Source organism: Myotis daubentonii, chromosome 3 (genome assembly GCF_963259705.1).
Source record: "Myotis daubentonii chromosome 3, mMyoDau2.1, whole genome shotgun sequence".
Lineage (NCBI taxonomy): Eukaryota > Metazoa > Chordata > Mammalia > Chiroptera > Vespertilionidae > Myotis > Myotis daubentonii.
In genome coordinates, this window is record NC_081842.1 from 71604745 (window position 1) to 71620690 (window position 15946).

Below are 15946 nucleotides of genomic sequence, written 5' to 3' on the forward strand. Positions count from 1 at the left end.
TGTGGTCTAAGCAAAAGGGAATGTTGATTAGGAAATGATCTAAAAGTCAGTTTCCCAGCTGATTATTGGATCAGACCTAACACTGAAAATGTTGTAAATATGTTCAAAATTTATTAAAATAATTCACTCTTCTTAATTGAAATTACAAATAAAATACTTCACCTTTAATTCTTGAGGAATGACTTTTGCCTCAGGCCTTTAGAATTAAGTCTTACACTAAAAGAATGCAAACTTCATAGCTGCTGTTCGTAATCAGTCTTTCCTTTTGTCGTATAATAGTATTTCAAGAGAGAAGCCAAAGGGCCTTGATACCAGTTTACTACACTGCTGCTATTTTCCCAGAGCTGAGATAGCACACTGAGAGAGGTTTTAAACTGTGGAAGTGTGTTACATGATACTAATAGTGGTTGTAAAATTTCATAGTTTAAGAAAATGATGTAAACCTGAAGACATGTTCTAAATGAACACCAATATGATGTTAGTAATTAAAAAGGTGAAACACCTACACTTCTCCTTTTAAAAATATTGATCAAATAACCATCAACCTTAGAATAAGAATACTGTAATTTTGGCTTTGAATTGAATAATCTCTTCCTGTAATTAGATTACTCTAAACTTCTTTTACTTCCACATTTATCCAAAGAAACAACATGGTGATTTAAAAGTAGTCAGTTTTTTCTTTTTTTAAGCAATATGGTGCTATGGAGAGAAAACACTAATTTTGATGTTGGGAATCTCAGAATCATCGCCCTACTACTCAATAGTTGGGTGACCTTGGACAAATTACTTCCTCAGTATTCTTGTCTCTCAAATGGAGATGATATCATTCCTATACACCTTCAAAATTTTCAGTCTCCTGGATTATTGCCAGTTATTCAACTTTGCTTGGTAGTATTAAGGATTATTAAAGTTCATGTAGTTCAAATAGTTCAATCAAATGTTTTAAGAGTGTGACATTTTATGCAATAAATTTACTACTCAAGATTCTGGGACCATGTGAAACTGGAAGTAGGACGGATGGTTATGATCTCTCCCTTCATCCTACTACAGCAGTTAAAGAAAAAAACTTTTAAGAATTTTATCAGAGTAAACTCAAACAGGTCAGATGATTAATGGAAGGCTTGCTATTTTGGAAACAAAGAATAATATATTTGTTTAACAATAATAATTGTGAGGCAAGTAGCTTCTCTCATTTTACAGAAAAGGATTTGGTTGAGAAAAGTTAAGCAATTTGTTTACAACACACCACATATCAGAGATGGATTTCAAAAATTTAAACCTAGGTTTGCGTGAGAAAACCACTTTCTACTGTACCAATGATTTCAAATTTTGGCATACTTCAGAATACATAGGGTGCTAATTCCAAATGCAGATCCCCAGATAGCCTTTGGGAACATGCATATTTATAAATACACCGTGTAAATGTGGCCCAGGATGCCTATTTACAGACAAGAGCCTATTGGCTCTGAAAACTGCCTACTCAAAAAAATCAGAAATCATTAAAACAAATTAGTATTCATTTGTTACTTGTAAATGATTTGACAGAGAGAGAGAGAGAGAGAGAGAGAGAGAGAGAGAGAGAGAGAGAGAGAAAGAGAGATGTGAGAGGGAAACATTGATTGGCTGCCTCCCAGGGGACTGTGTATGTGCCCTGACTGGGAATCAAAGCCTCGACCCTTCTGTGCCCAGGATGATGCTCCAAACAACTGAGCCACACCAACCAGGGCTCATTTGTTTGCTCTGGCTATAAACCAGAACATTCCTCAGTTACTGTAGTCCTAGAATTCTTACCCAAGGGCTATGTGATAAGGCATTACAGGAACATTTTATAAATGCTGAGTATTCTTGTTAAATTTGAATCTAATAAAAAATAAGCCTACCTTTCCTGAATTAACCATCTATAATAATAAAAGTGTAATATGCTAATTAGACTGGATGTCCTTCTGTATGACCTTCCGGATGAAGCCAGGGCTGCGAGGGAAGCCCAGGTCTCGGGTGCCTAAACTGGCAGTCAGACATCCCTCTGACAATCCAGGACCACTGGCTCCTAACTGCTCACCTACCTGCCTGCCTGATTGCCCCTAACTGGCCCCGCTGCCAGCCTAATCACCCCCAACTGCCTCTGCTTGTCGACCTGATGGCCCCCAACCGCCCCCCCGCTGCCAACCTGGTCACCCCCAACAGCCCCTCTCTACCAGCCTGGTCGCCCTTCACTGGCCCCCTGCTGGCCTGGTCACTCCCAAATACCCTCCCCCCCCCGCTGGTCTGGTCGCCCCTCACAGCCTTGCTGCCCCCGCCACCCCCCTTGTTGGCCTGGTTGCCGCCAACTGCACCCTCTCTAATCTGGGACCCCTGCCAGTCTGGTCACCCCACACAGCCTGCAGTTTGGTTGTTTGGTCGTCCCTCACTAACCCTGAAAATAAGGATAGACTAGAGGACCATTAAGGACCTACAAGCTCTAACATTCAATATCCAAGACATTCTTGTCATTTTACAAGTCTAGAAGACTTAAAACTGCCTTCTTCTTAGATCTTTTCCTATCTTTTCTCATAACAGAAGAAAAAGTTTAAGCACAATTAAACAGAAATAGACTTTAAAATAGAGCTTTAAAGTAGTTTCAGTATACATTTAAACAGATTCACAAAAATAAAATGTGTTTAAGAAATATTTATTCTTTCTCACGTGAAAATGAAATTGCAATTGTAAACATAAACTAAGAAACATTTGTTTTACAAGATAATTTGCTACATTACCATGACCTTGAAATTTAGATAAGAAAATTATTAAAGGCTCTACAAGTTCTGAATTTTGCAATTCTGATACACTCTTGGCATTTTACATGTCTAGATGACTGCCTTCATTTTTGGATTTTTCCTTTGCATTTTACAGTCTGTTCTCATTACAGAAGAAAACAGCATATCATTACAGAAAGAAGTTTAAATAGAGATCTGAAGTAACTTCAAGATACACATTTACACTGAAATATTCAAAAGAACACTTGCTGAGTCAGGAACACATGTACAGTCTCTATTTCACTAATTATGGAAAAATATGAATCAAGTGATATTTGTCTTACAAAGTAACTGATTTATTCTAATTTTGTAACTGGAGACATGTAAACATACAGCATTTACACAATATGGTTTTGATTCTAAGAATACAAGCTCTCAGTGACAAGCTTTAGATATGCAACTTAACCCAGTGGGTATCAAGTTTGTCACAAGAAGCAACTATACACAAACAGTGCCCCACACCCCCTGCATCAGAAAGAGAAATTAGATACTTAAGGCAGAAAAACAATATTCCTACAAAGCATAAATGATTAAGGCATAAGACCATATTTACAACAAATGGATATAAGATCTCAATTATTCAACTGAGCAAGTGAGTTAATTCACACATTAACTCCTTTTCTTACTACTTCCTTATTTCTGATTCAGGGAATATTTATGCTGCACCTACTGGGCAAGACACTGGGAACACAAAGAAGGGTCCGACATGGTCCCAATGGTGTACTGTGTTTAACCACCAGCTCTTGAGAGGAGAAGCATGTGATTAGAGCATTTGCCAATTTCTATGGGGTAAACACTCCCACTACAGACAAATTTCAAGTTACCAACAATTTGACAATTGGCTCACAAAATTCCTGAAACTTTAACAATCATCTCTCACAAGCCATTGTAAGACAGTTCCAACACACCACTGTATGGTCCACAAGTAGCTCATAACTTCTTCATGGGTACATATGTTAGAGAATAAAAAAGAATAGGGAAGATAGAGATAAAATTTAAATAATTATATTTTTGTAAGCAGTTTCAAAAATTAAAACACTAAAATCTGTGCAAATTTCCTACTTCTCATTTTAATATTCCAGTTTTTCTCTTGCTTAAATTTATTTCAGGAAATTAAAATGAAGTATAATGAGGGAAAGTAAAGTATGAGTGGAATAAGGGAAGAAAAATGACAAGAAAAGACATCCTGAGATATATGCTAAGTAACCATGTTCATGTAGAAGAAAATACCTACTAAGATAAGATCAAATGTAAAATTCCATCGTCTTTAACCCCTTCCATTCAGTTCACAGTCCTGAAGATTTGTCCTGTCCTCTTTGGCTGCAGCTTTGATCAGATTAGTTCGCTTCTTTTGTACAAAACTGAGGAGTGTACTGCTTCACACTGTAAGCTCAAAACAAAAGGCAAAACTAAATTGTGGAGTCTAAAAACTCCCTTTGCATAGTCCCTTGTATCAGATCTTAGACAACTGCCGGCTGGAGTGACCAGGAAAGTCTTCTCGTAGCAAAACATGGAGCCTGCAGGTTGGGCATGTCCCCTGCTGCATTAACCAAGGTCTAATGCACTACGGAGCAAAAAGATTCATGTTAGTCCCTCAGATTTAGCCTAGCAGAGGCAGCTATCCTATATAATAAAAGCCCAGCAACCCAAATGGCAGAATGACCAGAGACCAGAACAACTGCAGTCCCTTGCCCAGGCTGGCCCCACCCCCCAGCAGGGACTCCCCATCCTGATTGGGGGCATGGCCGGCCTGCAAACCACCTGTGCTTCTTTGCCCTGGCTGGCCCCGCCTCCCAGTGGGGACCCCCACCCCTATTGGAGGGCATGACCAGCACGCAAAACACCTGCGGCCCTTTGCCCTAGTCAGCCCCGCCCCCCAGCGGGGACCCCCACCCGGATCGGGGCCCTCATCAGGGCAGGCCAGCTGGTCCCCACCTGAGCACCGGGCCTCTGTCCTATATAATAAAGAGCTAATATGCAAATGGTCATCAAGCCCTCATGCCAGGGCCAGGGGACCTGAGGCCGTGCCCCCCACCTTGTGGGGCTTGATGAGGGTGGAGCCGGCTGGGGCTGGGTCTCGCGTGATTTCAAGGTGCACATGGGTGGGCAGGGACTTGACTCTGGGTCCCTCAGTGCGCACCAGACTCTGACAGGAGGGAGATTTTCATATACATTTTACTAATTTTCTTTCATCTCTGACACTTCTATTATAGAGAAAGGGCAAATAGCAATATTAAAATATTTCTTCTAAATAATTCCCTTTTAATGTGCATGAATTTCGTGCTCCAGGCCACTAGTAGAAATATAAAACCCTACCCCCGCCACCACTCCAACCCAACCTACCAACGGCTCCTGAAACCACAAAATTAGACCACTGATTCAGGCTAGCAATTCAAACTGTAAAGCCTCATTCACACGTGAGGAATTCGCACCTTTCTCCTTCCCCTTGGACTCCGAGGCTCAGAGGAGGCATGCACAGTATAGAGCTCAAATGAAAGCTCAGAAAAGTCACCCTTTTGGGGTCTCGTGGCGCATCCAGGCAGACAAACTAATCACCAAAAGCCAAGCACCAGACTCTGTCCCTTCCTCATCCTGCGGCCTCAGCTCCAGACAGGCACTCCCTGTGGCAGGATATAAGGAGAGCACTTTCTCAAATCTTCACAAAGACAGGAATGCTCAGGAGGCCAAGATAATAGAAACCTAAGGACCCAAATGCTGGGGCCTGTGCCGCCAGGGCCCGCTTAGCACAAGGCCAATAGGAGCTCAGACCAAGTTCTGGTTCAATTCCTAACCTGTTCGAGACCTGCCATCCTGGGGAGTGCTGGGGTGTGTAATCACGGGGAGCACTCTGGAGGCAGAGGGCCCACCCCAACCCCTGGGCCCAAGGGGCTCACTGCCTATGCACCCTTCCCCCAGGCACTCAGCACAGCTGTGCTAGCAAAGCCCCTTTGCTGGGGGCGGGATCACAGGGGGCAAGTCGGGGGAGGGGTGGCCGGCCCTCAGCCTCCACTGCAGCTATTTGCACATATGTAATTAGCTCTAATTATTCCGGGCTTTCAGTTCGCCAACTATGGGCCTGGGAGCTGTGTCTGGAGTGAACTTGCCCAGGGAGCCACTGCTCCACTGAATGAGCCCTCTTACCAGGCTGGGAAGCTCTATCCCAGCCCACAGCACCCTGTGTCCTGTATCTGTCGCACCTTGTGTCATGTGTCTGTCTCTCCCAGTGCATCACTCTCCCTGTTCCTTGCTCTCTGATCCTGTTTACTCATTCCCCATGTCTGCCTGGGTCCATGTCTGCCTGGGTCTTATGTCTCTGTCTCTCATTGGATCTCTGCCGTGGAGAACACTCCTGCCACCCCTGTAAAGGAACACACACCAGCAGCATCTGCCTTTTCAATAAAAAACGACAAGCTGGAAACAGAGTGAATTGGAAAGCATTAACTTTAAAACAATCCATGTGTCTGCAAATGCGTTCCAAATGGCAGCACTTTGGCAGGGGTGCCAGGGGCGGGGCGGATTTGCCACATGTTCTGGAGTCTCAGACACCTTGCTATGGACCCCTCCCACTAGCCACCTGGGATGGCAGGGTCTGGGGAAGTGACTTAGTCTATACTCACCCTCTCGGACCCCCACCTGACTCCCTAGATCCTTTCCTCTGTTCTGGCATCTGCTGGTCCCTCTTACTCCCCCAGTACCTCCAAACCTTTCTATGCTGACCCCAATTCTCCTTCTGTACCAGCCCTCTCCCACCCACACAGATTTCACCCTCTCCCTCCTTCACCCCCAAGTCTGCTACCCCATACTTCTTCCTGCCCTGCCCTCCCCTGCCCCACCACCATTCTGCCCTCCTGTTCCAGACCACCCAGAAGCCCTGGCTCTAGGAGAAATGGTTAGAACAAAGCTTTCCTTGGCCAGAAGAGACTCTCCAGGGAGCTGCATGCAGAAAGGTGTTCCTAGTCCTGTACCTGCAACTACTCTTTCCTGCCAGATGCCAATCAGAAATTGTGTCTCTGGAGACAGAGGGTAGCAGAAGTAGGTTGCTGCCCTTTGAAGCCCCTCATCAGGAGGAAACTCTCCCCCTCACCCCCAAAAGATCACCCTGCTGCCTCTCTTATCACTTTCAGCAACTCTCCTTTGCCCATTTCCCTGGAAGTGGAAGGATTGAAGCACATCTCTATATATAAAAGAGTAATATACAAATTGACCGAACGGCGGAACAACCAGAATGACTGCTCGACCAGTCACTATGAGGTGCACTGACCACCTCCTGGTCCCTCCCCCAGCCTGGCAGACTCCAATTCCCCAATGGTGAATGGGGAACTGGGGAAGGGTGGTGGCAGAGGGCAGGGCCGGCTGCCAGCAGCTGGGTATGATGGCCCTGATCACAGGCCAGGCCTAGGGACTGTACCCACGCACAAATTTCATGTGCCAGGCCTATAGTCTATAATAATATAAGGGTAATATGCTAATTAGACCAGATGTCATTTCAGATGTCCTTTTGGACTAAGCTGGGGCCGGAGCGAAGCCCGGGTTCTGGGTGCCTGCCGGCGCAGCCGGAGGAAAAAAACACCTACTCTTGCAGGAATTTCGTGCATCGGGCCTCTAGTTAATCTATATATCAGGATTGTCAACCAACATGTTTGTCAGTAGGTCTTAAAGCCTTATCTGGTGGATTGCCAAGTCAACTGCTGAAATGAAGGCATCTTCTCTATGGTTTGCTGAATAATATAGCTGGTAATAAAACACCTTTCATACAATTTATTCTACTAGGATCCTTCCCCTAACCTCAAATATTCAGGACTAGAGGCCCAGTGCACAAATTTGTGCACGGGTGGGGTCTGGCCCACCCCAATTGGCGTGTGGGGGGCAGATTGGGGGCAGAGCCCACTGGGGGGTGCAGGGGCCTTGGGCGGTTGGTGGGCTGGCTCTGCCCCTGGTCAAACTCTGGTGGAACTCCGGGTTAAGGGGAAAATTTGGATATTACCCTTTTATTATATAGGATGATTAGCAGTTCTTCCTTCCTAACAAAAAGGTTGAGGAATGTAGAGGGCCCCTGGGAAGGCACATGGGCATTTCTTTAATAAATTGTCAGCTGATACCACGGTGGTAGGCAGAGTCATGTCCTGGATAAGCATTTTGCCAAAAAGGCAGAAGTGTTCTCAGCTTGACCTTCATTTCTGCCCAGGTGCCTGGGAGTGGGTTTTATTATGTAAATCCAGCCAAATACCAGGAATGAATAGGACTCAGGCCGACCCAGAACTGACATTACAAGAATGCAAATAATCTCCTTTGTCTTGACCTTTGGTGAATCTTCCTTGTACTGGGGGTATAAAATAAACACGCTCTTTCAGTGCTGGGTCTCTGTCTCTCCATCAGAAGAGGACAGCGGTCCCACCTGGTCCCAGCTTTTTTCTTCCATCTTTGTGTCTGTCTCTTTCTTTCATTTTCTCAATCCCCAGCCGCCCCTACTCAAAGAACTGGACCACTCTCTAGCCGCGCTGGACGTGGAAAAGAGAGACCCCTCCATAGAGGAAAGCTTCTATAGTTTTTTCCCTAATTTATTATAGATCGTCCTCATTTATAACCTAGAAAAACATCATAACTAAACATACAAAAGTCACCAACACCTTGTGTCAAGTGCTTATGGTGTTTTGAAGTTAAAATCCCTAGATGATGGAATACTTTTCAGATTGCTTTTTCTTTGGTGACAATGGTAGTACATTTGGCTATGAACTATCTGTTAAGTCATTTGCTTGAAAATTAATTCTGCAAACATTTTTTTTACCTGTAATCTGGATGAATTACCTACTTTCTATTCAATGGGTTATGGCAAAGAATAAAGTAAATTAAACGTTTTATGAAACATTTAATTTCTAAATGAATGTGACTTTTAAAACTTTAGATAGCAAAGTGAGGTGGCTAAGTATCTGTCTTTGAGATCTTTTAGGGTTAGCCATTCTGTGTATATCTCTTCATATCAGAGCAGATGCAAATATAATTCTATAGCATGTATCACATATCTTTGAAATGATGCTTTACAGATATGGCTTCAATGAGCTGGCTATTGTTCACTTCCCTGAAAAGTCTTTTTATACAAGATTAACTTTTCCAGTGTCAAATTACATCTCTGCAACAGAAGACTTGGGTTATAAACTGTCTATCAATAGCATTTGCACAGCAGTAACACCAGAAGTTATCGATATGAATGCCAAGAATCAACAAAAGTTATGCTTGCCTCACATTTTTCTAACATCAAAACTCAAGCTTAAGCATCTTCAAAAACAAATACCGGAGCCTGATCACACTACTAAGGTAAGTCTTATGCATTATAACAGTAGAGGCCATCATTAGTGTGGACAAAGGACACTATGTTATTTATAGCACATCAAGGTGAAGTTGCATGCTGCTAAATTGTCACGGAATTGCCATGTCAATCAACATTCTTTCCAGTTCTATTCAAGTGACTGCCTACTCTCTACCATCATGTCACCTTCTCCTGTAAAGTATATGGAGATCTGAGAAAGCACAGTGCAATCTGTAGCCGAGGAAACAGGTGTATTTCTGTGTGGTACCCAAAAGCCCAGCACTATATCCACTCAAGAAACAGCAGTGGATGCATATGATTTCAAATAAGGCAGTATAAATCTCCCTTAGTTGATTAATGGTAAACATTAAAAGGATTAGTTTACCTGAGAGTGAAATTTGTGAGCGCAAGGCAAAACTGAGAGGTTTTCTGGAGAGAGATTCTCGTGACAGATCACACAAGGCTCATCTTCCTCTCCCTCATCATCCTAGGGGAAATACACGTAAGATATATTCAGCTCAATTCTTTCTCCCAAATTAAATTTATAATCAGCAGTCTCAATCTCACCAAATTATTGGCTCCTTCCCACGTGACAGGACCTTGTGAACTGAGAGGCCTCCAGGCTGGTTTTGGGGGCTGGGCAGCATTGGACTGTGGTGGAGGATGGCTATGTGAAACACAACTACCACTTGGGGCTGATTTTCCTTGACTCTGAAAAGAAAAATATTACACCGATGTTTTTTAGACTTGTTCTAAAACAGGAAGATGAACAGAACAGCACAGAATGTGATATAGTAAGAATTAGCAAAAGGATAAAGGTCAATCAGATTCATGATAAATCTTGAAACAAAATGTTGGCAATATTACTTATATACTGAGAATTAGGTAAAACAAAAATAACTATATGTATTCTTTTAATTTAAATAAATGTTTGCAGAAAATTTGGGGGAAAATGCCTCCATTAGAATCATTCAAATTGACCTAGAATAAATTTCAAAAAGGTCAGTTTATTCTAGAATGATCTGAAAGTATTTCAAAAAGACTTCCCATGCCATTTGTCCGGCTGAAATTAAGTTTTTTATTAAGAGAGGATTTAATACAATTACAGATTATTGATTTTTCCAAATATGTTATGGTTTTAATTAAGACAGCTAACTACTGGAGATGAGGGCCTGAGGGGGCTTAAGATGGAAACTGGATGAGCACAACAAGACACAGTACTGAGAAAAATAGGAGAGATACGGTCCCATTAAGGAGACTGCAGTGTTCTGTGGTCAGGAGGGATCTTAACGGGATAGAACTCTTCTTTGAGGAGTGAGAAATTGAAGTTCCACATCAGGCACCCCAACCCTTACATGAACAGGATAGATGAGCCCCCAAACAAGCTTTGAAAACCTACAGGGAATATATCTAGGACAACTATAAAATTGCGTAGAAAAGAAATTCTGCCCTTAAAGGCTCATGCACAGACTCACTCAATCTGGAATCCAGGGAAAAACACCAGATGAAAAGGACATTGACCAGTGATTTTCAACCGTTTTCATATCATGGCACACATAAACTAATAGCTGCGGTACAGCTACACAATGGAATACTATGCCGCTATAAAAAAGAAGGAACTTTCACCATTTGCAACAGCATGGATGGAACTGGAGAGCATTATGCTAAGCGAAATAAACCAGTTGGAGAAAGATAAATATCACATGATCTCACTCATATGCGGGATATAATGATCAATATAATATGATGAACAAGAATAGATACAGAGAGTAATGGTGGGGGGGGGGTTAGAGAGCCACCATATTAGCATAACCAATGGACACAGACACTGGAGCAGTGGGGGCCTGCCTGGGGTGGGAATGGCTCGCGTGGGGGGGGGGGGGTCAATTGGGGAAAAAGGAGACATATGTAAAACTTTAGACAATAAAAAAAAAATTTGAAGCATACCAAAAATATATTTTTCTTAAAAAATCTGAGATAAAAATAGGTATACTTTTGATTCATTCATACCGAATGGCTATTGTTTCCTGATATTTTTTATTTGACAGTCTAAGGGAAAAGAGTTCAGTGCCCTGACTAAATAGGAATGCAAGTGTTAAAAATTCTTATGGCACACCAGTTGAAAATTGCTGACATAGACCATAGTTGAAAGGGACGCATTTACTATTATTGAAATGCCTGCCAAAGAAGCAGGAGGCAGCAGGGACTCTCTGTAACACTGGCGGCAGCCATTTCTGCCATCTAATTCTGCTGTGCTGATGCTAGTACTATTAGACACCATTTAAAAATTCTCCCTCTAGCCTCGTAACACCAGTGGAACACTCTGATGAAAGCCCACACACCCCTACAGCTCAGTCTTGCTACCTAGCCTGTCCCACTTATACATGCCAGTAGCAATGGTGGCCCATCACAATAGAAGGGTGCACACAGCCCAATAGGGGACACCCATGGAGCACCTGGCTCTGGTGGCCAGAGGAGATTACTCTTCTGGGCCCCACAGAACATCACCAACATAAGGCACTTCATCAATACTGGAAGATATAGATGACCTACCTAATACATAAAAACAAACACAGAGAATTAGGTAAAATGAGAAAACAGAGGAATATGTTCCAAACTAGAGAACAAGATAAAACCTAGTAAAAGAACTAAATGAAATGAAGATAAGCAAAGGTCATAAAGATGCTCACAAAACTTGAGAGAAAAATTAATGAATACCATGAGAACTTCAATAAAGAAATAGAAAATGTAAGAAGTGCCAATCAGAGCTAAAGAATACAATAAACTGCAATGAAAAATACACAGGGGAAACAAAAGAGTAGATGACATAAAAGAACAGATCAGCAATCTGGAAAATAAAGTAGTGGAAGTTACCCAAGTTTAATAAGAACAAAAATAAGAAAAAAATTTGTTTCAAATGAGAATAATGTATGGGACCTCAGGGACAACATCAAGCACACTAACATTTGTATTATAGAGGTCCAAGATGGAGATAAGAGAAAGGGGAAGAAAACTTCTTTGAAGAAATAACAGCTGAAAACTTCCCAAACCTGAGAAAGGAAACAGACATCTAGGTCAGGAAAGCACAAAGTCCCAAACTAGATGAACCCAAAGAGGTCCACAACAAGACATTATAATCACAATGTCAATAATTATAGATAAAGAGAGAATCTGAAGAGCAAGTAGCATTAAATAAGGAAATTCCTGTAAGACTATCAGCTAATTTTTAAGCAGAAACTTTGCAAGGCAGAAAGAAAAGACACAATATACTCAAAGTGCTAAACGCAAAAAAACCTACGTCCAAGAATACTCTACCTGGCAAGGATAACACTCAAAATTAAAGGAGAGATAAAGAGTTTCCTAAATAAGCAAAAGCTAATACAGTTCATCACCACTAAATCAGCCATACAAGAAATGTTGAAGAGCGACTTCCTTAAGTAGAAAGTGAAAAAGTGGTAACTAGACATAAAAAAAATATATGAATGAGAAAGATCCAAGATGGCAGCTAATTAGGGGAAGTTACACTCAGCTTCGACCAGGATCAAACTGGAATTATAATTAAATTATCCCATATAATAGAGTTAATATGCACATTGACCGTCACACCCTCACACAAGATGGCCAACAGGGGAGGGCAGTTGGGGGCGACCAGGCTGGCAGGAGAGGGCAGTTGAGGGTGACCAGGCTGGCAGGGGAGGGCAGTTGGGGGCGATTGGGCTGGGAGGGGAGTGGTTAGGGGCAATCAGACAGGTGAGCAGTTGGGAGCCAAAGGGTCCCAGATTGGAGAGAGTACAGGCTGGGCTGAGGGACAACCCCCCTAGTGCACCAATTTCATGCACTGGGCCTCTAGTAGAACAATAAATTTGAATAATCAACTGAAGACTAGTTGAACAAAAGTCTTATAACTAAGACCATACAGAAGAAGAGTGGAGATGTGAAAAAAAATGTACCTAGTGGTTGAGAATCCAAAAAAGTATCTCAGCTGCAAAGGTTCACCTTGAAGAGCAGAGGGTATCAACTCCATGGCAGGCTCCCAGGCTGGAGAACCAGAACAGGAAATAGGAGCCCATATCACATCTGGCTGTGAAAATCAGTGGGGATTCCAACTGCCAGGGACAGACAGGAGTCTGCTAGAAACCCAGGTGCCCTCTTAAAGGGCCAACACACAAAATCACATTTATGGGTACTCACCCTAGATCTAGCAGAGAGATGGCAGCTCTGAGAGAATTTGAGTCATATAAGGAGAGACTGGGTTATGTGACTTCAGGGAGAAGGCTAAAGTTGTAGCTACCATTGTCCCTGTGCTGAAACCCTCTTCCACATTGTCCACAGACAGCATTTTCATGGCTAGAGCACTCCCCTCTATATGGCATAGATTGGCCTGGGGAGACCCAGTAGCCCCACCCTCCCAATTCCCTGTGGACTCACCCTGCCAAACTGACATACTGTTGAGGAATCAGCCAGCTGCAGGCAGCCTGGGCCTGCTACAGTTTTTCTTGAAAGGCTATGAAGGAGGTCCAGAAGTTTCAGGGCATGTCAGAGATGCATGGGAGAGATGAAGTTATATGACTCTGGGGCAAAGTCATTGCCTCCCACCTCCTCCTTCACACACCCGGACTAGCAACAGTGATCCTGTGAAAAGCCTCCTGCCACAAAGCCAAATCCTGTTATTATAGCCTGATGAAATCTGTTGGCCTCACCCTTATGACTCCCTGAGATCATACTGCCCCGCAACAAAGATATGCAGGTCCCAGATGGGTGGCAACTGACCTGAACCACCTGGTGTTCGTTGTAAGACACAGCACTGACATGAAGATTGAATCTGTACCAACCTGGCGAACACCACTTACCCCTACCTAGTGATTCAGACCCTGCCTCATGCAACTCATGTACCGCCAGAGGTGCTTTCAATGGCTGAGCCAAACTGGCAGTGGAAGACGGAGCCAGATCTCAGGGTGTGTTGGGCCTTCTGTTAACCTGCCCGAGATTCAGTTCTGGTGGAAGCTGGCCTTGGCACACAAGCTGGCCCCACAATGTGTATCCAGGACCAGCAGAGGCAGCTACCAGCTGTGGTTCACCTTATAGCTCCTAACAGGTAGCGCATAAAATCAGTGACTTTTACAAAACATTCAAAGAACTAACACCTGTCCTCTCAAACTATTCCAAACAATTCAGAAGGAGGGAAGACTCCCCAGCTCATTTTATGAGGCCAGCATTATCCTAATTCCAAAAGCAAATAAAGACACTCTCAAGTAATAAAACTATTAGGCTGATATCCCTGATGAACATCAATGCAAAAATCCTCAAAATATTAGCAAACTGAATTCTGCAATATGTTAAAAAAATCATACAACATAATCAAGTGGGATTTATTCACCTAACAAACTGCAGCTGGATCAGAGAGACCCAGAACATCCAAAAGAAGACCCTAGGCCCCAAAGCAGCTTGCACTGCTTCACAGCGGGGCCTCATCTCAACACCTCCAAACCCCAAACAAAGAAGAGGAATCTGTAGATCTCTCTGTAGCTAAATTAGCACCTCCTTAGAGATCCAAAAGCCAGTGTACCCAGTGGTCAGAGTGGGACCATCCAGATTACAACGCCTCAGAACCATAAGGGACACACTCAGGGGGGCAGACTCAGTGAGCACCAAAGCCCCACTGAAGCAAGTCTTGCCCCAGAAGGGTGTCTCCAGCACAGAAGTTCTCCCACTGCAGACACAGCTGATTCTCACAGCCAATTGGCCTGGAGGTCAATTCCTCCCAGTGATACCTACAATAATCAAGGCTTAACTACAATAAGACTGTGCACAAAGCCCCCAGAGGGGGGCACCAAGAGTGTCCACCTCAGGTAATTGGGGAGGCTGAGCCACTGGGCCCTATATGACACCTAGTACAGAAAGCCACTCTATCGACACAGCAAAGCATAAAAAAATGCGGAGACAAAGAAACAGGACACAAATAACAGAAATGGAGAAAAGCAAACTACTGGATATAGAGTTCAAAACCACGGTTATAAGGTTTTTCAAGAATTTTCTAGAAACTGCTGATAAATTTAGTGAGACCCTTGATAAATCTAGTGAGACCCTCAAGGATATGAGAAAGGACCAACTAGAAATTAAGCATACACTGACTGAAATAAAGAATAATATACAGAGATTCAACAGCAGACAAGAGGATCCCAGGATTCAAGTCAAAGATTTGAAATACAAAGAAGCAAAAAACACCCAACCTGAAAAGAAAAAAGAATCCAAAAATATAAAGATAGTGTAAGGAGCCTCTGGGACAACTCAAGTGTACCAACATCCGAATTATAGGGGTGTCAGAAGAAGAGAGAGAGCAAGATATTGAAAAACCTACTTGAAGAAATAATGACAGAAAATTTCCCCTACCTGGTGAAAGAAATAGATTTACAAGTCCAGGAAGTGCAGAGAACCCCAAACAAAAGGAATCCAAAGAGGACCACACCAAGACACATCATAATTAAAATGCCAAGAGCAAGAGACAAAGAGAGAATCTTAAAAGCAGCAAGAGAAAAATAGTTAGTTACCTACAAGGGAGTACCCATATGATTTTCAGCTGATTTTTCAATAGAAATTATGCAGGCCAGAGGGTGTAACAAGAAATATTCAAAGTGATGAATAGCAAGAACCTACAACCAAGATTACTTTATCCAGCAAAGCTATCATTCAGAATTGAAGGTCAGATAAAGAACTTCAAAGATAAGAAAATGCTAAAGGAGTTCATCACCGCCAAACCAGTATTATATGAAATGCTGAAAGGTATCCTTTAAGAAGAAGAAGAAGAAAAAGGTAAAGATAAAAATTATGAACAACAAATACATATCTATCA

General features: G+C 42.8%; 1 protein-coding gene across 8 annotated transcripts in view; it reads right to left on the minus strand.

The window, feature by feature from the left end:
• Positions 1–2652: 2652 nt before the first annotated feature.
• Positions 2653–15946, minus strand: part of DZIP3 (DAZ interacting zinc finger protein 3) — a 149782-nt gene continuing 136488 nt past the window's right edge. For 6 of the 8 annotated variants that reach the window (XM_059687893.1, XM_059687895.1, XM_059687894.1 and 3 more), the window contains 3 exons: positions 9664–9807; positions 9482–9583; positions 2653–4356 (listed from right to left, as the gene is read on the minus strand). In XM_059687893.1, coding sequence (XP_059543876.1) covers positions 4246–4356; positions 9482–9583; positions 9664–9807 — 357 coding nt within the window. In that variant the 3' untranslated portion in view covers positions 2653–4245. Of the gene's footprint in view, positions 4357–9481; positions 9584–9663; positions 9808–15946 lie in introns of those variants that run through there. The other 2 variants (XM_059687897.1, XM_059687898.1) reach the window with 2 other exon arrangements.